The sequence below is a fragment of the Pneumocystis murina genome (genome assembly GCF_000349005.2).
Source record: "Pneumocystis murina B123 chromosome Unknown supercont1.15, whole genome shotgun sequence".
Lineage (NCBI taxonomy): Eukaryota > Fungi > Ascomycota > Pneumocystomycetes > Pneumocystales > Pneumocystaceae > Pneumocystis > Pneumocystis murina.
In genome coordinates, this window is record NW_017802373.1 from 246,092 (window position 1) to 268,386 (window position 22,295).

Below are 22,295 nucleotides of genomic sequence, written 5' to 3' on the forward strand. Positions count from 1 at the left end.
ATTTTAAAATATTATGTTTTGATTTCTATTTATCTTAAAAATAGTCTTTTAACCTTAATATTTTACCAGAAAATGGGCCAAAATAACTTAGTTTTATTTAATACAACATCTTGTATTTATATCCTTAATTTTTCTTTGAAAGAGGATTTTTTAGGTACTTTTTTTCTCCCAACAATACGTCTTAGAATCGGAATTTCTGAGCCATTTATTGCTAGAAGCTCTTCTGATGGTCTTTATCATCTTATTTTCATTATATTTGTTTAGAATTGATAATTGGTAGGGAGATTTATTGCAATCTCTATGGATTTTGTTTATTTATATGATTTAAAGGACTCAGAAAAGGTCTTTGTTGTTCCAAACTCAGAAGTATGTATGTCTTTTTAGAGAAGCAATTTTATTTATTTTAAAGAATGTCAAACACTTTGTTTTTGGAGACAATTCTGATGAATTTTTTTTTATCAATGAAAAGGATCAAGTAATGAATTATAATATCAGGAATAATAAGATTTCTTCATTAGCGACTCAAAAAGTTAAAGATATATATTTTAAGATTTTAATTGACACTTTTTTAGAGACATCCTTCGCCTATAACATTTATGACAATATCAAAAGATTCTAGGTTTATTTTAACAGTTTCAGAAAATCCATCTATTATTTTTGTTCAGGATTGTAACACTGGATTAATGAATAAAATAATATCTGGTATGGCCTTTTCGGATGTTACTAACGCAGTTTTTCATCCTCAAAGATCTAATATTTTTTTTCTTCTTTTTTCTAATGGAGTACTTGGATTTTATGATGTTAAAAAACCTATGCAGCTTATATTTAAGATAAAAGATCTTTCTATTACATCTGCATCGTTTTTGCCGAATGAAAATTCATCTGCTATTTCTATTGATTTAAATGGACAAATTTCTATTATTGATTTTGAAAAAAGAAATGTTCAAGTAAAATGGTCAATAGATTTTTTTAGTGATTTGTTGTTTGTTAAAGAATTGAATGATGGGGGTTGGAATGTTTTTATTACATCTAATGAGAAATGCTTTTACTTTAATCAAGAAGGTCTAAAACTTTCTGAATATTCTTTCGATAATTCAGAAAAAATTATTCAAATTTCAACAGTATAATGATATTTGTTTAATTATGTTTATTAATTTTGACATTAGTTGGCAAATGATATACATATTTCTGAAAAATTTTCGGATATTGTTATTGAAAAATCAAATCTTAAAGTATCTAGATCATCATTTTCTACAAATATACAAGATTGTTCTCCAGGAGAAGAAATACAATCTTTAGACAATAAATTTTTGAATTCATTTTTTTTAGAGGACAATGTTTCGAAAAGTATAGTCGATGGAATTCATTCTGAGATTGAAAACAGTATTAGTTTTATTGAAATATTTCTTTTTAATATTAATTTTTTATTTAGAATTTCATAAAAACCAAAATAATATATGCAGTAAAAAGGAGTTGCATATTTCTGATACAAAAATATCAGGTAATAATTTATCAATTGTTTCAATTGGAAAAGGTATGTCTTTTCATTAATTAATTCTTTTAACTTTTAAAGAAAATATACCTCTTGAAAATTCTACTAAAAAAATATCTACAACAAATATGCTTGCAAAAGAATCTTCTACGCCTATTTTTTCTAATAACGTATTTTCACCGAGTAAGATTCATGAAATTCGGCCAGGATTCAAATTTGAAACTCCAAAAAGTTCTAAAAAAATACTCAAGTCTTCTACAAAACGTTTTGATAAACGGGATTTTCAGATAAATGAAACAGTTTCAGAGAAATTGTTTGAAAAACACATAGAAACGCCATCTACTACTGATATATGGCTTAAGTTTGAAACTAATCAAAATACAGATATTAAAACTCCTGCTCTAGATCGTTTGACATTAGGAAAACATGTTCAAAATTCAGAAATTGATGACTTGATAAAAACTTCTGATATATCATTCTCATCTTTCAAATCTCAAAAATCCGATGTATTTTTAACAAAAGAATTACAATCTAATTTAAAAAAATCTGATTTTTTTTCTGATAATATGTTGACATTTAAAGATATGCTTTTAGAGAGCCAAAAAGGAATACGTCAAGATATTCAGAATTTGCATGTTGAATTAATAAAACAATTTATGTTGCAAAAATTGGAATTTGAGAAGATATTGAAATTTAAGAATAAAGAAATTAAAAATTTAAAAAAAGAAAATAGGAAGCTTGCTCATGAATTAAGTGTATATAGAGGAGGTTGTCAATAAAGAACAATTTGAATATATGAATAATTTAACTTAATAAAATGTGATTTAGCGGTCTCATATTTTATATTAAAGAAAATAAATCATATCCATTGACCTTTTTGTATTAATGTCCAGAAATCCTTTTTCATTTTTATTAATTCATCATAGGTGCCTGTTTCAGCAATTCGTCCACTTTTTAACAATACAATTTTATCTGCCAGTTTCATCATTTCCTTAGAATGTGTTACAATGATAACAGTCATATTAGTAATATTTTTTATAATTTCTTGAATAGATGAAGCGCATAGTGAATCTAAAGAACTCGTACATTCGTCTAAAATAAGAATCCTTGGATTCCTAATAAATGCTCGTGCTAAGGAAACTCTTTGAGCTTGACCAGTAGATAGACCTCTTCCGTAATCACCTAGAATAGTATTATATCCATCGGGTAATTTTATAATAAAATCATCTATAGCTGCTTTTTGGGCAGCTTTTCGAACATCGGATATATTAAATGAATCTATACGTTTTTAATAGTGTATACAAGAAAATTTAAACAAATTAATCATTACCTAAGCCATATGCAATATTTTGTTCAATAGTCCGATTAAATAACATTGGAGTTTGTCTTACGACTGCAATATGATTTCTTAACCATTTAGTTTCAATAGATGATATATTATGCCCATTTATTGTAATAAACCCACTATGAGCTTGATATAATTTTTGAATCAATGAAATCATTGTAGATTTTCCTGAGCCGGATAAGCTAAAAACTATTTAGAAAGATTATAATATTAATTATAAAATATTTACCCTACTAATGCAATTTTTTCATTGTTTTCTATTTTTAAATTTATATTTTCTAGTACCTGAATATCAGAATGTCCAGGATAAGAAAAGAATATATTTTTAAATATAATTTCTCCATTTAAAGGAACAATTAATGAACCCTTGTTTTCAGTATTCTTTTCTGATATATTAAATAAATCGTTAACGCTTTCATATGCTTTTTTGACTTTATTATATTGAGGGACTTTAATTGTCAAATAATATAGTTAATAATTCAATACTCACCCATTGATAAAAATTGAGCAGCAGTAATAACAGAAAATATAATTAAAGAAAATATAGTTAATACAACAATAGGTGTATATGTCTTATTTAAAATAGATCTTGAACCATAGAAAAATAATAACGCTGTATTAATATTAGATTCTAAATCATGGAAATTAATGTCTAAACCTTCAAAAGAAAAAATAATAGATTCCATAATTCCATAACCAAATCCAATATAAATAGCTTTTCGAATACCTTTTACAAAAATTCTTTTTATTGATAACATAAATTTTTTCTGAAAAAAATTGTCAAGTAATAAAGCCTTAACAGTAAAAATATTCCCTGAAAACTATAAATGTTACAATAAGTATGATAAAAAGAAGAAAGTACTTCATATAAAATAGACATTGCATTGATATTTTCATCTTTATATTTATGGTCCCATTTGGTATTTAGATAAGAATTAAGTCGAATTGAAATATATAATAATGGCGCTACTCCAACTATTATAATGCTTAATTTCCATGCAATAACAAATGACCATATAACCCCTGCAAGTACCATAACAACGGCAACCAAAATATTTCCTGTAATCTGTCCAAAGATAGTTCTCATTAATTCTGTTTCATTAATTATGATTCTCGTAGTATTTTCACTAGAATATGTTCCTTCAGAAAAATAGTGGATATCTTGAAATAGAATATTTTTAAATAAGATAGAACGAATATTAGTTATCCAAGAATCGGCAGAATACTCAAGAAGATATATTTTTAAATAGAGAGTGAGTGAGTCAAAAAATGATACCCCTAAAATAATCATAGAATATTGTAATGATTTTCTTTTAATTTCTAATATACTTTTTGAAGAAAAAAATAATGCAAGAAGTTTAGAAAGTGTATATGAAAAAAGCGGAGTAGAGATACCATTTCCTATACAGAAAAGCAGACCTATGATAAAATACGTTTTTTTATTAATATAGCTCCAGTTATTTTTTAGTATATTCCACAATGATATATTTAGTCGAAAATATTTTTTTAGAAAACCATATTCTTTTTTACTTTTATAATTATTTATGTTTGAAGCTAATAAATTTCGGATATTAGTAGTATTTCTTCGGTTCCTTAATGTAATATTCCCAGAATTTAATAGAAATATTTCTTCCTTATTTAACTTTGTTTTTAAAGATTCATAAACAGCTTGATCCATCTGTGGTTTATCATTAGAAAATGATTCTATCGACATATTCTTTGATATGTTTCCGGGTGAGCTATGTATTCTTTCTGGAGAAATAGCATCAATTTTATCTCCTTTTTTTTGTGAATAAACATTAAAAAATGTCCCATTTTTGTCTTCTAGAAGATCATTTTTAAACCCTTTTTGAACTAGAAAACCGTCATTCATAACATATATATAATCTGATCCTTTTATTTGACTCATATCATGAGTAATAATAATAGTTGTTTTATTTTTGCGCCAAAATCTTATTGCGTCATAGATAAGAGAACGATTAATGTAATCAAGTGAACTAGTTGATTCATCTTATTATGTAAATAAACAAATAAAAATAGTGGAATATGATCTTACCAAGAATTAAAATAGGTGTATCCCTAAATCTTGCACGAGCTATTGCCACACGTTGCATCTGTCCATTACTTAATAACATTCCATTCATCCCAAGTCTGGTATCATATCCATCGGGAAGTTCATAAATCATTTCTTCAAGCAATGCCATTCTAGAGGCATTTTTTATTTCTGAAATATCTGTTAAATCTGGCGAAGGTTTTCCAAGAGTTATGTTTAGTTTTAGAGTTTCATTGAAAATTACAGGTTGTTCTATTAAAGTTACGTTATTTCGTACCCAATTTGTATTTAATAATCCAATATGTTTATTGTCTATATAAATGGAACCACTATCTGGTTTATAGATCTTAATTAGTAAAGCTGCTAAAGTACTCTTTCCTGATCCGCTAGACCCAACAATAAAAGTAGTTTTTCCGGCAGGAAAAACTAAGGAAACATCTTTTAATATTATTTTTTCTGGCCTTAATGGATATGCAAATGAAACCTATTTCTTTAGAATTTTTAAATACTACTAAGTAGATATTTTTACCAAATCATATACAATTTTTCCATGACATTTTTCTGGAAAAAGGCTACCCTGAAAAGAGTATGGACTTTTCTTGTTTTTTTCGTCTTTAAATATATTTTGTAAATCGTAACTTGCAATTATTCCACTTTTAAGATAAAGTAAAAGCTGAATAATTGTTTGCATTGAAAAAGATATCATGAGACATGCCCAAAAAACAGTTAATACGTTTCCAGAAGATACTTCGTTTGTGATAACTAAATGTGTTCCATACCAAAACCCTTGTATAAACATAACTAGGACAAAAAATCTAATAATACTTTGCTGTATAGAATATGTTTTTTTATAGAGACGTATAAAATTACTTGATTTTGATATATAGCTATCAAAATTCCGAGATTCATATTGTTGAGCATTAAATATTTTGACGATAGGCATATTTACAATCGCTTGATTAACATGGGTTGCTGCTCGGGTTAAAATCTCTTTTTCACGATATATATAAGGTCCAATGAAATAAGATGTAATGGCAGCAATTAAAATAACAACAGGAAGGGAAACTAAAATTGCAAATGTTAACTTCCAAGAATACCAAAAAGCAAGAAATAAAGAGATAACAAGTGTAATAAACGAGGATAACAATCTTCCAAGTACATTTGAGTGTGTATAATGCAAACTTTGAATATCTCTAGTAAAAATTAATAAAAAATATAATTTAGAAAATTCATACTTTTCACAACGATTAATAAGACCCGAAATACCAGTTCTGTTGCTGTCATACCATTCAAACTCTTTAGATGCAAAACTAGAAAATAGTTTTTTATAAACTCGTTTAATATAGATCTCTGCGAAAATATGCCATAATGACTGAAATAACCATCCTCCAATGAAAGAAGCTATTGCTAAAACCAAAAGATGAAGAATATATTGATCTATTTGACTTTTAAATTGTTTTTCTGTTATTTCTTTTAAAGAAATTAATGAAAAGGCATGAAAAAGTCTTCCTAATAAAAATGTCATGTATGGCTTAAAAAAGCCATTAATAATTGATATAATACAAGCAAAAAGAAGTAGAAATGCATCTTTTTTTTTAAGAAAAGCAAAAATATTTAAAAAACTAGCATTTTTTATAGCATTTCTGTAATTTTGCGCCGAATTTATAAAAGATGCTGAATTTTTTTCTAAATCAGAAGTTTGAACTTTTTTCATAAAAGTATTTAATACTATATTTTTTTAAAACATTTTATTTAATGATTTTGATTATAATATTATGTTTCTATTGTTTTCTCCAAAAATATTTATAATGTATAATTTTTTCAAAATATTCGAAAAAAAAAAAGATACACCTTAAAGAAATGTTTTTTTTAGAAAAAAAATATGCATAAAATGTTTAATTTAATATTTTTTTATTTTGTTTTATATGTTTCATAGATCCAATCATTAAGTCCATGTTGGTTGCGTGCAATTTCGAATGCGTAAAACTTTATTAATAATAAAAAATATCTAATAAAACGCAATGATTACCTGTATTCTAGGAACTGCATAGAAATCATTAGTTATTGTTTAAACATTGTACCTTTTTCACCAAAAATAGTAGTTTTTTCTTCATATTCTCCATGTGAATCTATTCTTAATAATGTACCAAAATTATAGTCTTCAATCTAAAATAATATCATTGGCATTTTTTATAATCATATTAATGCTTTATTAAACCTTATTTTCATAGATCATCATGAATTTACGCCATCTTGCTTTATTTTCAGAAGATTTTATTTTATTTTCATCAATTAAAGAAACTGATTCTTTTGATGCATATTCCTGAAATTCTCTTATAAAATGATTATATATTTCGTGATCTACCCTTAAACACCTGTTAATATTACATATATTATTTTTATATACAAAAACCTGGTAAGACGTAATGTGCTTCCTTTAGTTCTTGTTAATAATTTCCAATAGACTTCTAAGACAATATAAGAACAGAAGTATAAAAATAGAGGATAATACGAGCATGTTCAACAGCTTTTACCGCGAACTAAGTTCATTTTTTGAATATTTTATATAATATAAAAAATAATTTATTTAAACCTGTTTTTCTATCTATAAAAAGCGATTAAAAATGAAAAAAAAAGGAATATATATAATTCCTTACATCCTCAACATTTTCAATAAGATATTTTTCCGATTTTGAAGTCATTTTTCCTTTATTTTTTTTAATTTTTATTTAATTTCAAAAAGCTCGGTTGTATCTGAGAACTTGTCTGACGTCAAAAAAAAGAGATGAAAATATTTTAACTAAAATACATAATATTTTTTATAGATTCTATGATTTTTTCAGTGGGAATAAAATATATGAGGAGATGATAGATATTGTTGAAAACAAGGATTTAAATTTGGGAGAAAATAGAGATTTTTTAGCTTCAGAAAATTTAACTGTTAATTCTCAAAATGAGGAGGAAAAAGTAGATGAAAATGAAAATAAAAGTATTTATTTTGAGAAAAAAAGCGAAGAAGATAATGGATATGTACCTTTTTTTGCGAAAAAACCAAGAAGATCGAATAATCCTCTTCATATTTTGATTCAAGAATGTTCTCGACAAGTATGTCTTAATATTATAAGAAAAAGGGTATATATTTATTTTATGGATTAGTATATTGTGAATTTTTTGAGTAAAAAGTCGGAATCTTGTCAAAGACAACTTATTTCCGATTTTGATAAGCTTAAAGATGATTTGAAATTATTTTGTAATTACGATGTTCTCGAAAATGCAAAAGAATCTATAATTTCTCAGGTAAATATTATTTAGATTTGTTTTATGTTTTTTTTTATATTTTATTTCAGAATGAAAAATTCCAATATGAGGATATTAATTTGGATTCTGAGGTTAAAAGATATGAGTGTTTATAAAGGTTTTCTGATTATTAAAAGATAATAAATCTTCGTTTTGATGAGAAAGATGCTGTTATAAAGTCTTTTTCAGATGCTATTGATGAATTATATTATGAAAATAGTAAAAAATCTAAAGATGTTACAGAGGAATTGGATCTAGATAGTATCATCTTTTTTATTTATTTTTTTTTTCTTAATGAAGGTCTAGGTATAGATAAATCTTTGAGAATTTGGTATGAGCTTGCAGCATCAAATCACATAAAAGATGATACAAAATGTTTTTTAAAAAATGTTCCTCGTGAACCTAAAAATATGGAACAGAAACGGAATATGTCTCGTAACCGTCAACGTTCTCGTTATCGTGATAAGAAGTATTCAAAAAATGTAGAAAATTCTCATTCTATCCATTATAGTGATTCTCGCCGGGGAAGAGGACGAAAAGAAATGAGGGAAAAGTTCCGTAGTTTACAGAAGGATCACAGCAATACTAGTAATTGTTCTTTGTCTATTCAAAAGAATTCCAATGAAAATTCTCTTAATAATTCCGCTAATCTTATTCCCGGATATATTCATCCTAATTTTCATCATCCTGGTCTCCCATATAATAATTATGTACAACAGAATTATATAGGTAAAATAATGTTTATAAAAATATTTTTTAATGTAAAATAGATTATAATCATATTCAAATGTCTGCAAATCATACCTCTTATCCGGTACAATATAATAATGCATATTACAATTATATAAACCCCCAGAATGTTCAATATGGGGCACCGTTAATGAATAATCAATACCAGAAATTGAAAAATTATTCAGAAATTAATCAATCTAATATTCCTATAACTTGGAATTCTCAAGAAAATATCTCATTTACTTCAGATCAGCAAGGAAGACATCAGCATTTGCCTCTTCCTTCAGATTTTATGCTTGGACCGATCGATGGTGCAAGAATTGTAATGCCAGAACCTCATTATGTATTGGGTGTTATTAAAGGCATGGTTATTAGAGATGGACAAGGGAATTTTGGAATAAGGTTTAATATATTAAATTTCTTATAATTTTCTAACTTTAGATTATAGCAAATATTCATTTATTCCAATTTAAAGGCTATAAATCTCAGAATAATCTGAAAATTCGGAAATTATATATCTCATTAAAAAAGGTGTAATAACTGATTATACACAATTTTTTTGATATTGTACAAATGGTGTTTGAAATTAATGATTTTACATGATAGAAATTGTATATATAACCTAAATTGTATCATCTTTAGAAAACCTTTCTTTTTTTAAAGTAAAATTTGCTATAAGATTATTTATTGATCATTTATATTTTGTATAATATTTAGTATGAAATATTTGAAATGTCAGAGGTTTTTATTATAGAATAACAATTGATCATTTCCGAAATTAAGTATTTTTAAAAATTCATTTTTAAAAGACAAAAATTTTATCTAGTTTTGATCTTTATTATTGAGATATGTTTTATTCGTTTTTTCATGCTCTTTAGAAATTAGTATTTTTTTCCTCCTTTCCATCTCATCTATTATAATTGTTATTATATAAAGTACAAGATAATATTCTTACTCCACATGCATTGCATACTAAATTATAAATTAGAAAAAAATAATATATTATTTAAATTAACTTACATGTTCCAGGTCCATCTGGACCTCGACGCCTTAAAGGAGTTTCCGTAGTATTGCATATATTGCAGTTCCAATCTTTGGGAAAAACTATATGTTTTTTTTCAATTTTTTTTGAAATTATTGGTGATGTAGATTTATTGTTTGTAGATGACAATGTTGTTATATCGTTTTCGTCAATCTATGTGAAATTTAGTATTGTATTTAAAATATATATAAATACCGTTTTTCTTTTTTGTGGAAGTACTGATTTTTTATTTCTAGAAATTATGTTTATTTTTTCTTCTGATTCATTTTTAAATGTTTTTGTATCTGTAATTGTTATTCGATATTGAAAATATAATTTTTCTGAACGTTTCCCAATTAGAATTTTTGACATAGCCTCGCATACTTTTTCTTTATCATTTGAATATTTTGATATAAAATCCCATAATTTTTGACTACAAGAAGAAATTTTTAAAGTAATTGGTTGGAATTGAGATAGGGAATCTTCAATATATATAAATGATATAAGAACCTAAATTATAAATAAATTTTCTATTATACGAATTAATATTTACTTCAAATGGCTCTTTAGTATCTAATTTTTCGATTATAATATCCTTAGGAAGTATCCATTTTTCTCCTGGATTTTCTTTAAATTCAAAAATAATTTCTGCATCTTTATAATTATTATTTTTCTTTTGTTTTGTTTTTGTAACTTTTTTATTATTATTTTTGTTTTCTAAACATTTATTTTGAAAAACAGATGATATGGTTATTTTTTCGTTATAATTAGAAGGTATTTGCGATGATTGAGGTGATGTCATATATAAGTTAAATATTTTTTTTTGTTCAATTGTTGCTTTCCCTGTCATGATTAAATGTAATATTTCTTTAAAATCTGGATTTAATGGAACAATTTTCAGTCGTTCTATGGCTTTATCTGTTTTTTCTAGTTTTAAAGGATCATTTTTAAAGATTTCTAAAAAATATTTTTCAAAAAAATCTAAATATTTGATTTCTGGTGTAAATGTTGAATAATTAGCTATATTTTCTGATTTTATAACATTAATGTCATTATTGGCACTATTAAATGTGTCTTTATTTTTGCATGAAAACAATGTATCCGTATTTTCAAGCTGTCTTGTACCTTCTATATTCTCACATGATAGATTATTATCTGTTTTTGTAACATATTTTACTAAATAAAATACTGTTTCTGGAAAAGAAAAAAGTTCAATATGTAATGTAAAATTTCCAATTTTAGAAATTTTTTGTTTAATATTTGTCTTTTCTATTTCATCATCCTGTTTTTTAGAACAATAGTTTTTTGAAAATTTTTCAAATATCAATCCTTGAAGAAGTGCTTGTCGTGATTGAGAGATACATGATGCAAGAACACCACTAATATTTCATAAACACTATCTTTATAGAAATATATGAATACCTCTCCTCTATTGTCTTATATTTATCATTATTTTCTTCTGAAATCACCTGAGGTTTATTAAAAATAGGTAATCCAAATCCATTAAGTATTTTCTGTCTTAGAGAATTGTTTTTTTTCGAAAGAAAATCACATCCTGTTAAATCTTGAGTATTTGAGCTGTTTTCATGCATATTCTCTGCTTTTTTATTCTTTTTTATCTCGTAAATCTCTTATTCCTTATCTTTATTTGTCGTATAAATCACGTGATTCAGAAACTTTCTAACCACTATATAAAAATGGGTATTATAAGTAAAGGATATTACTTTGTTTTAGGCCTTTCTATTAGTTATATTATTTTTATTTTAGCTCTTTTAGTGCCTTTTATTCAAAGAAAGTGAGTTTTTCTGTGAAAATTGGATAAAAAACTGATATTTTAGTGTTTTTTATCTTCATAAAATAAGAAGTTGTTCAAAAGGAGATGTCTTGGAGCCAGAATTGCTTGGATTTTCATGTATGTTATTCTAAATAATTGTTTAACAACTGAGGAAACTTATTGGCAAAAAGTTCGAAGAGTTGATCCTTTTTTTTTGAAAACATCTGATAATGAAAATATTTTTGTTTGGCATGTTTTACCCTATAATGTTTATTATAAAAATCTTTTAAAATTGTCTGAATTTCAAGAGGGAGAAGAATTGCATGATTTTTTTATTTCCTTATTATCAAAAAGTCCTAAATCAAAGCTTATAATTTATTGTAATTAAGAAAATTCAATATTCATAATTATTTAATTAAATTTTAGTTCATGGTACTGCTTGTAATATAGCAGCTAGACATCGTTTGAGTTTTTATAGAATATTAACTTCTTTTGATGATGTACATGTTTTTGCTGTTGAATATAGAGGGTTTGGAAAATCATCAGGTGAACCAAGTGAGGATGGATTAATTGAAGATGGAGTTTCTGTTGTAAAATGGGCAATAGATGTAGCAAAGGTGAATCCATCATCTATATTTTTAGTAGGTCAAAGTCTTGGAACTGCTGTTGCAATTGGAGTTGCTGAAAAATTATCAACTTTAAAAAATCCTATATTTGTAGGTCATTTAGTATCAATTGCTGGTTTTTCTTCTATAAGATCTTTATTAACTACATATAAATTGGGAGGCTATTTTCCAATCTTGTCTCCCTTGAAAATGTATCCTGGTATAAGAAAGCTTATTTTTAAATTTTTATATCATCCTTGGAATTCATTAGAAAGAATTCAAGTTTTTTCAAAAATATCTGAGAAAAGTGGCACTAAAATATTGTTTATTCATTCAAAAGATGATAGTCATATTGATTTTTATCATTCTTTTGAACTTTTTGTTGCTGCTGTTAATGCAACTGTTACTCGAGAAAATCAAACATGGAGGGATCTGGTCACCTTAAAAGAAAAGAAAGGTGAAGTATCTATTGTATCTAATCATGATAATGAAAGAATTACATATTTGCAGGTTGCATGGGGTGGTAAGTTTTAAAAAAATTAAAAAAATGCTTTTTTCTCATTCTTTAAAGATCATAATCAAATTATCCTTCATGATACTGTTATTTCTAGGCTAATTCATCCGCCAAGTTAGCTAAAATAGGATTTAATATATCTTGTATTTTTTTATTCTTTCAAAATATTTAAAATTTATTTTTGTCATTTTTTTCATTAGAAGTATATATTAATTTACATATAAAGATATTTATTTTAAATATATATATTCATTTATACATTAATCTCTATTAGATATAATTTTTGAGTGTTTTTTGGTCTTTTTTATAGAGTAAGAGATTTCGAAAATTTGAAATTTTTAGATTATATTTAATTTTTAAAAATTATGGTAAAAATCTGTTTAAATCTTATTAATAAATTCTAAATACTGTTAATAGATTAATAATAAAAACTATATTTTTTTATTTTTTGTATCAAAACGTTTGAATTTTGTTTTAAAAAGATGTTTTTTTTGTTCTACAAATATTAAATCTTCTATTTCTCGGAATAAAATAAGAAATACAAGTCCTGGGTCCCACAATTATGTTCCTGGTGTTAAAGGATATGCGCCTGATATTTATCCTCCAAGAAAAATTAGTTTTGAATGTAAAAAAAAACCGAAATATCCTGATTTGCATAAAACAGTTGCTGAACCAAGATTAAAAAACGAAACAAATACATGGAGATCCAAAATGAAAGAATTAAGACGTAGATATTTGACAGAATATGTTATGGAACAAAAAAAAAAGGACTTAGAGAAAATGCAGGAAAAAGAAAAGATAAATGAGATGATTAAAGCAGAGAAATTAACTCTTTGTTCAGAAAAACATCATAGATATTCTATACCGACAATTAAATCATTAATTGAAGATGAATATCCAATTGCTGATTCAAATAAATTGGAACGAATGAAACAAAAAAGAAATAATTATGAAATAACGAAAGATAAAGATAAAATAGAACGATTACGTCATTTTCTTACTTTGTATTCTCATTCCGAAAACTTTATTTCTTCTATGGAGGAATTAGATGATGCTGTGAATAAATCTTTTCAAGAAATTCCTACTGGATCTCCGCCAAGTTACAGTATTCAGTTTTTATATGATAAAAAAGAAAATTCCTTTTTGAATAGTAAGGATTCAGTGCATCCAGAGATTTTTGATGCGCTTTTAGGGACAGTTGATGGAGGCAAATTAGGACCAGATGAACTCATAAAACTTAGTAAAATACAAAATGGGGAAAAATCGAATATTGAAAATTAATATAATATTAAATATCTATACCAACACTTGTTTATATTTTGAATTTATACAATAAAATGATGTACATAAAAAAAAGATATAAATCTTTTAAAGAAGTATCTTTCATTATAATTTTTTTAGTGATAATATTTTAATCTATTAAGTAACAATCGTTAATTAATAGGGCACAAATGATATTTCACTATAACATAACAATACCTATAGAAGATCCATTTTTAACATCTAGTTCTCCTGTTTCTGTTATACCGGAATTTATATATTTTGCACGATAATTGAATAAATAATAATTTAGTTTCCCGTCTCCTGGACCAAATTTTTGATTTTCAAGGAAAAATGGGTTATCCATTAGTGTCAGTGCATTAAAAACGTCGAAATTAAACTATAAAAATATTAAAAAAGTAATTAAAAGAAAAAGTTGATGCATTTTTTGCAATAATTAAGCAGTCTTTCATTAAAAGATTTAATCTATCGACATATGTTTTAAATTCAATTTGATTCATATTTTTTTTAACACCGCATTCTAATGCATAATAAAATAGATATGCTGCATTAAGAGTTTTGTACTTTGTATTTGAAATAATACTAGAAGGGAGAGAATAAAATGAAAAAAAATCGGTTATTTTTCCTGTTGAAGGATCCTTTTATATTATTAAAATATGTTAAGATATAGTTAAAAAATACTTCAACAACATATGAAAAGAGTGTTTTTCCATCTTCGTTTTCTTCCTTACTTGGAATAAGCCAATGTTTTATTTCATCGTCAGAAAACATTTGAGAAAGGTCAAATTTTTTTAAAAAAGATTTTAATAATTTTGAGATTTGTTCAAGATCATCAATTGTTGCAGGCCTTAAACCAGGAGTTGATGTGTCTTGTGGAAGTTTAAATTTTTGAATTTGTCGTGTTATTGTAGAGTCTCTAGGTAAGGGAGAAAATCCTATATTATATAATTTTTGCCAATTAAGACTGCGATGATAATATTGGCATGAAGATATAGGACTAGGAAGTATAATTCCTGCTGTATATATGGCCTGCCAAATGCCTAAAAGATTACAGCGCCTAGTTATTTCTTTTATTAAAATAGGTGCTAATCTTTTTGATCTAAGTTTCTTATGTATACATAGAAAGTTTATTTCGCTGCAGTTTATAATATGATCTCTGATACGTAGAGAAATAGGTATTCCTGAAATAAAAGCAACTAGTTTTTGAGATGCACTGACACGTACTCCAACATGCCAGTTTTTATAAAATCCAGGTGGTTTCATTGCCCTAAATTATTTAGAAAAAAAAAGACATATAATATGAAAAAAAACCATGTTAAAAATGATGTTGAGTAATCAAATCGAAACATTGAATCATCATCTTCAACGTAATTATTTGTAAGAAGTTGGTATAGCTCTGTTAACTGAATAATTTATAAAACGTGAAATTTTTTATATGAATTGCATACCTCTTTTCTATCATCAAGATCTAGAGTAGTCCATTCGAACTCTTTTAAAAGCATATATGGCTCTTTATTAACTTTTTCAAGATCTTTACTATCATCAATAGGACCTTCTTTTGTAATTTTCTCATCTATAAAGAGTTAGTCTGTAAATGCCACTTTTAATTCTTAGATATTACCAAAAGAAGATACTGGTTGTGTATTCCAAAATTTATAGTCGTCCATCTTTTTTTTTGTAGGTTTTAGTGAGAGTTCACTTAATAATTCAGAAACTTTTATTTGTTTTAACATTTTTTTAGGTGTAGTTAGTTCTTCTGCATCTCGATGACAATTTTCTTGCAACTTTGCTGAACTATTAGACAAATTTTGTTCATTAGATGTACCAAAAGATTTGTTATCAGTGTTCCATAAATATTGAAAATTTTTACATTTCTATAGTTGTTTAATCTTATCCAAGAAAATTATGATTATTCTTGTACTTTTTTTTTTTGTATTGCACATTGTTCTTTATAACATGGTGTTTCTTTAGATGTTTTGTTATTTGATTGATTATTCTCCATTCTAGTTTTTTTTTTTGAAAAAAGAACTGACAAATTCCAAAAATATAAGAGATATTACTTAATATAAATCCTTAAGGATATTTTATTTATATTTTTTACTTATATATATATATTGATGTAGTTTTAAAATTTGAATCTTAAAAAAAATCAAAAAAAAGATTTCTTAGTCAAAAATTATCCTTTTTTTTCGTTGAAAAAAATATATCATATAATAAAGCCTCTATAGAGACTTATTAAATGTTCTTTAAGACGAAAATAGTATTTATTCTCTATATTTTTTGTTTTTATTTTTTTTTGAAGTTAGGTCGATAGTAAAGGCTCTGTACTGACCTATGCGATGTTTGAAAAAAAGCAGAAAAAATAAAGTTTAGCGTTTTGATTAAGAAGGCATATAATTATGCTTAGAAAAGTACTTTAGTGCTTCTTTTGAACGCTATTAATAAGTTTTTTTGCTTTTTTTCTGAAAAAAATGGAAAATATTCAAGAAGTTCCAAATGAACAGGAATTGGAAACATGGGAGGAAAAAGAATTATATATGATTGAGATGTTGCATAGTTTGACACTTAAGGTGAAGGTAAAGAAGATGGAAGCTAAACTTTATCGAAAGCGGGAGTTTGTATGTTTTTTTTAAGTGATATTTTTTGTTTTAATATGTTTAGGATTTGCAACATTATTTATCAAATACCCCATGTGAAGATCTATCTCAGTGTGAATGGCAATTATCTTTGTTAAAGTTGATGAAACTTCGTCAGAAGAATGGTTTTTTTTTTTTTTTTATTGTTTGTAATTGATTAATTTTGTAGATCAAATTTGTCAGGAGATTAAATGGTATCAAGGTCAGATAGACACATGGAAAGCAGAATTGTCAGACCTGAGGCTTCATAAATGTTCTTTTTGTTTTTTTTTTTATTATTTTCCTTTAATTTTTATTAGTAAAATCTCGAGGTTTTATGCAATGGCTTAAACATCTCTCTGATAAGTCACCGTTTATGTGTAGGAAATACCGTTCACAAACGGAGGTTTGTTTCTATGTCTTTTATTATTCTAACTTCAATAGCTTCCTGGAATTACTGGAATCTGATTTTTTTTTGTATTGCTTTTTTTTTGGAAATTATATCTTTTTATGTCATTTGTTTGATTTTTATTATTTAATGATGAGTTGAAAATTGCATTAAAGTTTTCAAAAAGTATTTGAATTTGGTATATTTTAAATGTTTTTTTAATGATTAATGAAATAAGTTTTTTAGTAAGCAATCATTCTTAGATATATGAAAAAAAAACGAATTTGATGCTGTTTCATAATGGAATTTTTGTGTTTTAAATGTTTTTTGTGATTAAAATAATTTATTTTTTTTTTATAAATGTGATTTTGTATATTTCATGATTAACGTTTGAAAAAATATAATAGTAAAATATATCTATTATATTATAGCATTTATTGATAACTGGTAATTCCCTATAGATGTTTTATTTTCTTTTGAATATTTGAGAAGTTGATTATAAGCTTTTATTATTTTTTAAATTTGAGTTTAATCTTTTTTTTTCTAAGAATTTAATGATAATTCATATATATTTAAACATCAATTTCCTGTTCAATTATTGTTTTTTAATTAAAATAAATATGTTTTTTAATTTTTAAAATTTTCATTTTGAAGATATAATTTATATTAAAATATTAAATATATTTAGAACTTTTATCAAAATTAAGAAAAATGTTATAAATTTTTTAAATAATTAAAAAATGAAAATATTTTATTACAATTCAATTTCACTTTAAATGTTAAAATATTCATTTTTAATATAATTTATCTTAATATTTTAAATTTCAAAGAAAATATAGTTTTCTATTTTAAAATATTTGAAAATTTTAGAATTATTCAAATTTTTCTATTCAATTCTCCAATTCACTTTATTTTGAGAAAAGTATACTCTTAAAAACTAAATCAATCATTTTATTTAATTTTTATACATTTTTAAAACTTTAATTTTAATCATAATTTAAAAAACTGATTATATCTTTAATAATACTTAAAATTTAAAACTAAATACAAACTTAATTTTAAAAAAATACTTTATGAGTTCTAAAGATAGAAATAAATATAGAAAAATATTTAATTTTCTCTAGGCAATCTCACATGTCGATATATTATATATATATATATCTTTTTGACCTTTAAAAAATTAATTAATTATGGGATCATACAACTCTAGATGATCTTTGAAATATTTTAAACATTTCTATATTTTTTTCAGAAAAAAAAAAGACTATAAAATGGCTTTTCATTCATATAAAGTTTGTTATTAAGAATTTTAATAATTATTATAATTTTGATGAATAAAGGATGCTATAAGAGCTTTAAATACACTTCAAACGAATTCTAAAGTGCTTAAAACTATAGAAAAATCTAAAAAAATATTAAAAAGTGAATCATTATCACAAATGATTGAATGGTTAGATAGAATAAGATATAAGGTAAAAGAGACGACATAAGAGTTAAAAATTATAAAAAAAAAGTCATAGATTAATGACATTGAAAAATTAAATGTTATTCACGTTACTGGAACTAAAGGAAAAGGATCTACATGTGCATTTGTGTCATCTATCTTAGAAGAATTTCGATCTCGGTATGGGAAACCATTTAAAACGGGATTATATACGTCACCACATTTAATATCTGTAAGAGAGAGAATTAGAATTAATGGAATTCCTATTTCAGAAGAATTGTTTACAAAATATTTTTTTGAAGTTTGGAACCGTTTAGAAGAAACAGCTATTTCTAAGAGATTGGATCCAAAGATTAAACCATCCTATTTTGTTTATTTGACGCTTATGTCATGGCATGTATTTATTTCAGAGAAAGTGGATACTTTAATTATGGAAGCAGGTATTGGAGGAGAATATGATTCTACAAATATTATTCAGCGTCCTACTGTAACAGGTATTACTAGTTTAGGGATAGATCATGTTTCAGTATTGGGTGATACTATTGAAAAAATTTCATGGAACAAAGCAGGGATATTTAAAGAAGGTGTACCTGCGCTAACTGTTCAACAACCGATAGAGGCTTTAAACATATTAAAAAAAAGAGCTTTTGAGCGCAAGGTAGGTTTTATTTCCTTTAAAAAGTATACTAAAAATAAAGTCACCATTTTCCGTTATTAATGTTAGTTCGGATTTAAAAAAAATTAAACTTGGTTTATCTGCTGATTTTCAATATATTAATGCGTCACTTGCACTTTCACTTGTTTCTCATCATTTATTTCGTTTAAATATTTTAGATGAAAATATTTCATCTGGAATATCTGATAGTATAAAAGCAGGCCTTGAAAAAGCTTCATGGCCTGGAAGATGTCAATTGTACAAAGAAAATAATATCTCTTGGTATTTAGATGGTGCTCATACACTTGAAAGTATAAAAGAAGCTGTTATTTGGTATACAAATTCTATATTTTTGTCAAATAATTCTTCTAAAAAGTCTATTTTGATATTTAATCAACAAACTCGAAATGCTATAATGTTATTAGACTGTTTATATAATCAAATGATGCAAAAGAAAACGTGTAAAAATCCTTTTGATATAATAATATTTTCAACGAATCTCACTTGGAAAGATGGAACGTATAGTCAAGGTAATCTTTATTATACTTTTTACACTTTTATAAAGATTTAGATTTGATAAATCTTAATTATTCTATTGAGGAATCCAAAAGCCTCAAATTGCAGTATAATTTAAAAGATCATTGGATCAAATTAGATAGTTATGCATCTATCAATATTGCAAAAAGTATAGAGGATTCTGTAAATATAGTTCGTTCTCATGCTTCTTTCTCTGATGTTAATGTATTCGTTACTGGTAGTTTGCATCTAATCGGGGGGCTTTTAACAGTTCTTAATGTTCCAGTGTCCTAATTAAAATTTGTTATATAAGATATCATTTAGTTTTTAGTTACATATTTTTATAGTTTTTTGCACAAATATAGGGTCAATTTTTAGGGAATTGAGTATTAAAAAGAAGTATGCATATTTCATGGTTTTTTTTATTATGAAATTAATTACTTTATAATTAGATGAATTTTTAATTCGATTGAAATTATATTTAGTTTTCAACAATATACTAGAAATCCAATTAACATATATAAAATAATACAACTTATTATGGAATACTAGCTATATGTCATGTTTTTATCATTAAGTGATTAAATTATATTTATTAATCTTTTAGACATTCTTTTTTAAAAAAATAAGGGAATATAAAATTATTTATAAATTAATTATTTTTGGAATATAATAAATAATGATTAACGAATTGATTACTTATGCTTTTTTAGAATCTATTGATTATAATTAGGTTTTTTAATATTTTATTAAATTTAATCAGGTATATTAAAATATTTATTTTTTTTTAAAAATTTCTATCTGATGAAGTTTATTAAAAAATATCAACTAGAAGCTGTTTCTGAATATATGATTAATTTAATAAATACTGATTTTTAGAAATTTTAAAATTTTTAAAAATAAATATTTAGAATTATACTGATTAATAAACAGGAAATTGTTCTATTATGAAAAATTATCAACATAGAAAAATATTTATTTTTAATTATTTTTTAAAAAATTAAAATTATATCTATTATATAAAAAACTTTATAAAACTAAGTGTATTATTGTAGCTTTAAAATACACAATTCATAAAATTTAATATTTATCGACTTTTAAAAAATATTAACATGAAATAAATTGACTTATTAAAAATTATTTATACAAGCAAAAATACGAAAAATAATCATAAAACAATATTTTTTTGTCTTTTTAATTTAATTTACAAAGCGAATAAAAGGTATATAAAAAAATAAAAATAAAAAAACTAATAACAAATAATGATATATCATATCTTAAAAAAATTATTTAATGATAAAGCTTTGCCGTTGTTTCTTTTTTCTTACGAATAAAACGTGTTGCTAATAACAAACTAATAAAAGAAACAAGGCTAAACACACACGAGAGCCATAAAAAGAAAAAACCCTTTAGACCCTCCTCGCTCTTGACTTTAAGATAACTTGCTTTATCTCGAATTAAGGAGTTTAATTCGAGATATTGACCAGTTACGAGGCCTGATCCTAAAATCTGAACAAGTGTCGTAACGCCAGAAAGAACAGAAGTAAATACTGCTGTTGATCCAGCCAAAGTAACTATAACTACAAAAACAAATGTCGAGAATGACAAAATCATTCCGAGAACAAGTAGTGCAAGTGCACTAACAAAAACATCAGTATAAAAATTATATTAAATATTCAAAATTTGTTTAATTTTTGAATACAAAAAACTTACCTGTAACTAGTAATTTGAAGCCTTTTATGATAAGAGCTAGAACCAGAAGGAATCATAACCCTGGCATTTCTTTTAAGCCTAGCCTTCAACAATCTTACTGAATTGAAGTAATAATCAAATCTAGGCTTGGAACAATAAACAAACTTCATATCACTATTAGATTCACAGTGGTTCCATAGATAAACGTAGTAATAGTTAGTCAATCTAAGGAAATTAATAAAAAATAGATTTTAAACAATTAAAGGATTCTGTGAGTATTGCACTCATCCCAGACATAAAATCCCATTCCAGACATATAAAACTCCATTCCATAAACATTAAATTCCTTTTCCTCCTATTCTCCGCCTATAGAAACACATATCCATCTATATTTCTCCATTTAAACACTTACCCGACACTATTTGCTGGCGTAGAACCTTCATTATGAGGAACACCTTCATGTTGTGCGAAATCCGTTGCATCAATCTACATAATTCCTGTTAATCCATCTCAAAAATCCTCACTTATATTATACTTTAAAGACGTAATTATGATCTAAATAAGGATTACGTCTTACACCGGCAAATATCGTAAAAGAAATTGAAACAAGTGCAACTGAAATAGCCAACAACGGCAAGGCCGTCCGAAAGAAACGTATTGCCCAAACACCCATTTCTAAATTCAATAATTTTCTTGACTCCTTTTTTCTCGTATAAATATTAAACTATTTTCCGGGAGTTTCTTCAAAATTAAAGATATATGATACTGCATACTTGTTAAAAGATATTAAAAAAGAGAGTTTATGAGGGTTAAACTCTATATTTTCATGGACGCAACAGCGTATAAAATAAAAAAATTCCTAAGACTCCGA

At 25.2% G+C, this 22,295-nt stretch overlaps 11 protein-coding genes across 11 annotated transcripts; 6 read left to right on the forward strand and 5 right to left on the reverse strand.

Moving 5' to 3' along the window:
• Positions 1 to 48: 48 nt before the first annotated feature.
• On the forward strand, positions 49 to 2,809 carry PNEG_03099 (hypothetical protein). Its single transcript, XM_007876963.1, has 8 exons — positions 49 to 229; positions 281 to 366; positions 410 to 529; positions 573 to 1,121; positions 1,167 to 1,383; positions 1,433 to 1,534; positions 1,574 to 2,371; positions 2,419 to 2,809. Exons 1-7 carry the CDS (start codon positions 73 to 75, stop codon positions 2,269 to 2,271), a joined length of 1,929 nt encoding a protein of 642 aa, XP_007875154.1. The 5' UTR covers positions 49 to 72; the 3' UTR covers positions 2,272 to 2,371; positions 2,419 to 2,809.
• PNEG_03100 (hypothetical protein) lies at positions 1,462 to 6,741 on the reverse strand. Its single transcript, XM_007876964.1, has 9 exons — positions 6,126 to 6,741; positions 5,420 to 6,083; positions 4,894 to 5,374; positions 3,700 to 4,847; positions 3,496 to 3,658; positions 3,328 to 3,450; positions 3,067 to 3,286; positions 2,823 to 3,019; positions 1,462 to 2,770 (listed from the first exon to the last, which is right to left on the reverse strand). Exons 1-9 carry the CDS (start codon positions 6,602 to 6,604, stop codon positions 2,352 to 2,354), a joined length of 3,894 nt encoding a protein of 1,297 aa, XP_007875155.1. The 5' UTR covers positions 6,605 to 6,741; the 3' UTR covers positions 1,462 to 2,351.
• Positions 6,742 to 6,801: 60 nt separating this feature from the next.
• PNEG_03101 (hypothetical protein) lies at positions 6,802 to 7,592 on the reverse strand (the record flags this gene model as incomplete). The annotated part of the gene is made up of 8 exons (XM_007876965.1): positions 6,802 to 6,876; positions 6,920 to 6,933; positions 6,981 to 7,056; positions 7,109 to 7,256; positions 7,304 to 7,358; positions 7,403 to 7,430; positions 7,484 to 7,495; positions 7,548 to 7,592. 8 exons carry the CDS (start codon positions 7,590 to 7,592, stop codon positions 6,802 to 6,804), a joined length of 453 nt encoding a protein of 150 aa, XP_007875156.1.
• Positions 7,593 to 7,667: 75 nt separating this feature from the next.
• On the forward strand, positions 7,668 to 9,392 carry PNEG_03102 (hypothetical protein; the record flags this gene model as incomplete). The annotated part of the gene is made up of 7 exons (XM_007876966.1): positions 7,668 to 7,995; positions 8,047 to 8,187; positions 8,238 to 8,279; positions 8,325 to 8,448; positions 8,494 to 8,916; positions 8,958 to 9,321; positions 9,368 to 9,392. Exons 1-7 carry the CDS (start codon positions 7,756 to 7,758, stop codon positions 9,390 to 9,392), a joined length of 1,359 nt encoding a protein of 452 aa, XP_007875157.1. The 5' UTR covers positions 7,668 to 7,755.
• Positions 9,393 to 9,800: 408 nt separating this feature from the next.
• Positions 9,801 to 11,532, reverse strand: PNEG_03103 (hypothetical protein; the record flags this gene model as incomplete). Its single annotated transcript, XM_007876968.1, has 6 exons — positions 9,801 to 9,830; positions 9,875 to 9,891; positions 9,940 to 10,114; positions 10,157 to 10,450; positions 10,494 to 11,319; positions 11,363 to 11,532. The coding sequence occupies 6 exons, from the start codon at positions 11,530 to 11,532 to the stop codon at positions 9,801 to 9,803; spliced, it is 1,512 nt and encodes a 503-aa protein (XP_007875159.1).
• A 105-nt stretch (positions 11,533 to 11,637) lies between these two features.
• On the forward strand, positions 11,638 to 12,952 carry PNEG_03104 (hypothetical protein; the record flags this gene model as incomplete). The annotated part of the gene is made up of 5 exons (XM_007876969.2): positions 11,638 to 11,735; positions 11,779 to 11,852; positions 11,906 to 12,094; positions 12,141 to 12,842; positions 12,891 to 12,952. The coding sequence occupies 5 exons, from the start codon at positions 11,638 to 11,640 to the stop codon at positions 12,950 to 12,952; spliced, it is 1,125 nt and encodes a 374-aa protein (XP_007875160.1).
• Positions 12,953 to 13,192: 240 nt separating this feature from the next.
• PNEG_03105 (hypothetical protein) lies at positions 13,193 to 14,128 on the forward strand. The gene is made up of 2 exons (XM_007876970.1): positions 13,193 to 13,201; positions 13,251 to 14,128. Exons 1-2 carry the CDS (start codon positions 13,199 to 13,201, stop codon positions 14,112 to 14,114), a joined length of 867 nt encoding a protein of 288 aa, XP_007875161.1. The 5' UTR covers positions 13,193 to 13,198; the 3' UTR covers positions 14,115 to 14,128.
• A 23-nt stretch (positions 14,129 to 14,151) lies between these two features.
• Positions 14,152 to 16,127, reverse strand: PNEG_03106 (hypothetical protein). The gene is made up of 7 exons (XM_007876971.1): positions 16,036 to 16,127; positions 15,736 to 15,988; positions 15,563 to 15,687; positions 15,426 to 15,517; positions 14,796 to 15,381; positions 14,537 to 14,752; positions 14,152 to 14,493 (listed from the first exon to the last, which is right to left on the reverse strand). Exons 1-7 carry the CDS (start codon positions 16,114 to 16,116, stop codon positions 14,296 to 14,298), a joined length of 1,551 nt encoding a protein of 516 aa, XP_007875162.1. The 5' UTR covers positions 16,117 to 16,127; the 3' UTR covers positions 14,152 to 14,295.
• Positions 16,128 to 16,585: 458 nt separating this feature from the next.
• PNEG_03107 (hypothetical protein) lies at positions 16,586 to 17,197 on the forward strand (the record flags this gene model as incomplete). Its single annotated transcript, XM_007876972.2, has 5 exons — positions 16,586 to 16,732; positions 16,776 to 16,875; positions 16,920 to 17,003; positions 17,050 to 17,135; positions 17,174 to 17,197. 5 exons carry the CDS (start codon positions 16,586 to 16,588, stop codon positions 17,195 to 17,197), a joined length of 441 nt encoding a protein of 146 aa, XP_007875163.1.
• A 1,191-nt stretch (positions 17,198 to 18,388) lies between these two features.
• Positions 18,389 to 20,026, forward strand: PNEG_03108 (hypothetical protein; the record flags this gene model as incomplete). Its single annotated transcript, XM_007876973.1, has 5 exons — positions 18,389 to 18,409; positions 18,458 to 18,589; positions 18,638 to 19,219; positions 19,260 to 19,746; positions 19,788 to 20,026. The coding sequence occupies 5 exons, from the start codon at positions 18,389 to 18,391 to the stop codon at positions 20,024 to 20,026; spliced, it is 1,461 nt and encodes a 486-aa protein (XP_007875164.1).
• Positions 20,027 to 21,022: 996 nt separating this feature from the next.
• PNEG_03109 (hypothetical protein) lies at positions 21,023 to 22,292 on the reverse strand (the record flags this gene model as incomplete). Its single annotated transcript, XM_007876974.1, has 5 exons — positions 22,240 to 22,292; positions 21,960 to 22,189; positions 21,837 to 21,910; positions 21,446 to 21,649; positions 21,023 to 21,371 (listed from the first exon to the last, which is right to left on the reverse strand). Exons 2-5 carry the CDS (start codon positions 22,095 to 22,097, stop codon positions 21,023 to 21,025), a joined length of 765 nt encoding a protein of 254 aa, XP_007875165.1. The 5' UTR covers positions 22,098 to 22,189; positions 22,240 to 22,292.
• Between the last annotated feature and the right edge of the window lie 3 nt (positions 22,293 to 22,295).

What these genes read in the sequence shown, in the direction of transcription:
- PNEG_03099 (XM_007876963.1), top strand. Translation starts at nt 73, where the DNA reads ATGGGCCAAAATAACTTAGTTTTATTTAATACAACATCTTGTATTTAT. An exon ending in TTGTTGTTCCAAACTCAGAA is followed by an intron (nt 367 to 409) that starts GTATGTATGTCT and finishes TTTATTTTAAAG; the next exon opens with AATGTCAAACACTTTGTTTT. An exon ending in CTTCATTAGCGACTCAAAAA is followed by an intron (nt 530 to 572) that starts GTTAAAGATATA and finishes ACACTTTTTTAG; the next exon opens with AGACATCCTTCGCCTATAAC.
- PNEG_03100 (XM_007876964.1), bottom strand. Translation starts at nt 6,604, where the DNA reads ATGAAAAAAGTTCAAACTTCTGATTTAGAAAAAAATTCAGCATCTTTT. An exon ending in GAAAAATTGTATATGATTTG is followed by an intron (nt 5,375 to 5,419) that starts GTAAAAATATCT and finishes CTAAAGAAATAG; the next exon opens with GTTTCATTTGCATATCCATT. An exon ending in TATTATTTTTTCTTTTGAAG is followed by an intron (nt 3,451 to 3,495) that starts GTTTAGACATTA and finishes ATATTAATACAG; the next exon opens with CGTTATTATTTTTCTATGGT.
- PNEG_03106 (XM_007876971.1), bottom strand. Translation starts at nt 16,116, where the DNA reads ATGGAGAATAATCAATCAAATAACAAAACATCTAAAGAAACACCATGT. An exon ending in ACAACCAGTATCTTCTTTTG is followed by an intron (nt 15,688 to 15,735) that starts GTAATATCTAAG and finishes AACTCTTTATAG; the next exon opens with ATGAGAAAATTACAAAAGAA. An exon ending in TCAACATCATTTTTAACATG is followed by an intron (nt 15,382 to 15,425) that starts GTTTTTTTTCAT and finishes TAAATAATTTAG; the next exon opens with GGCAATGAAACCACCTGGAT.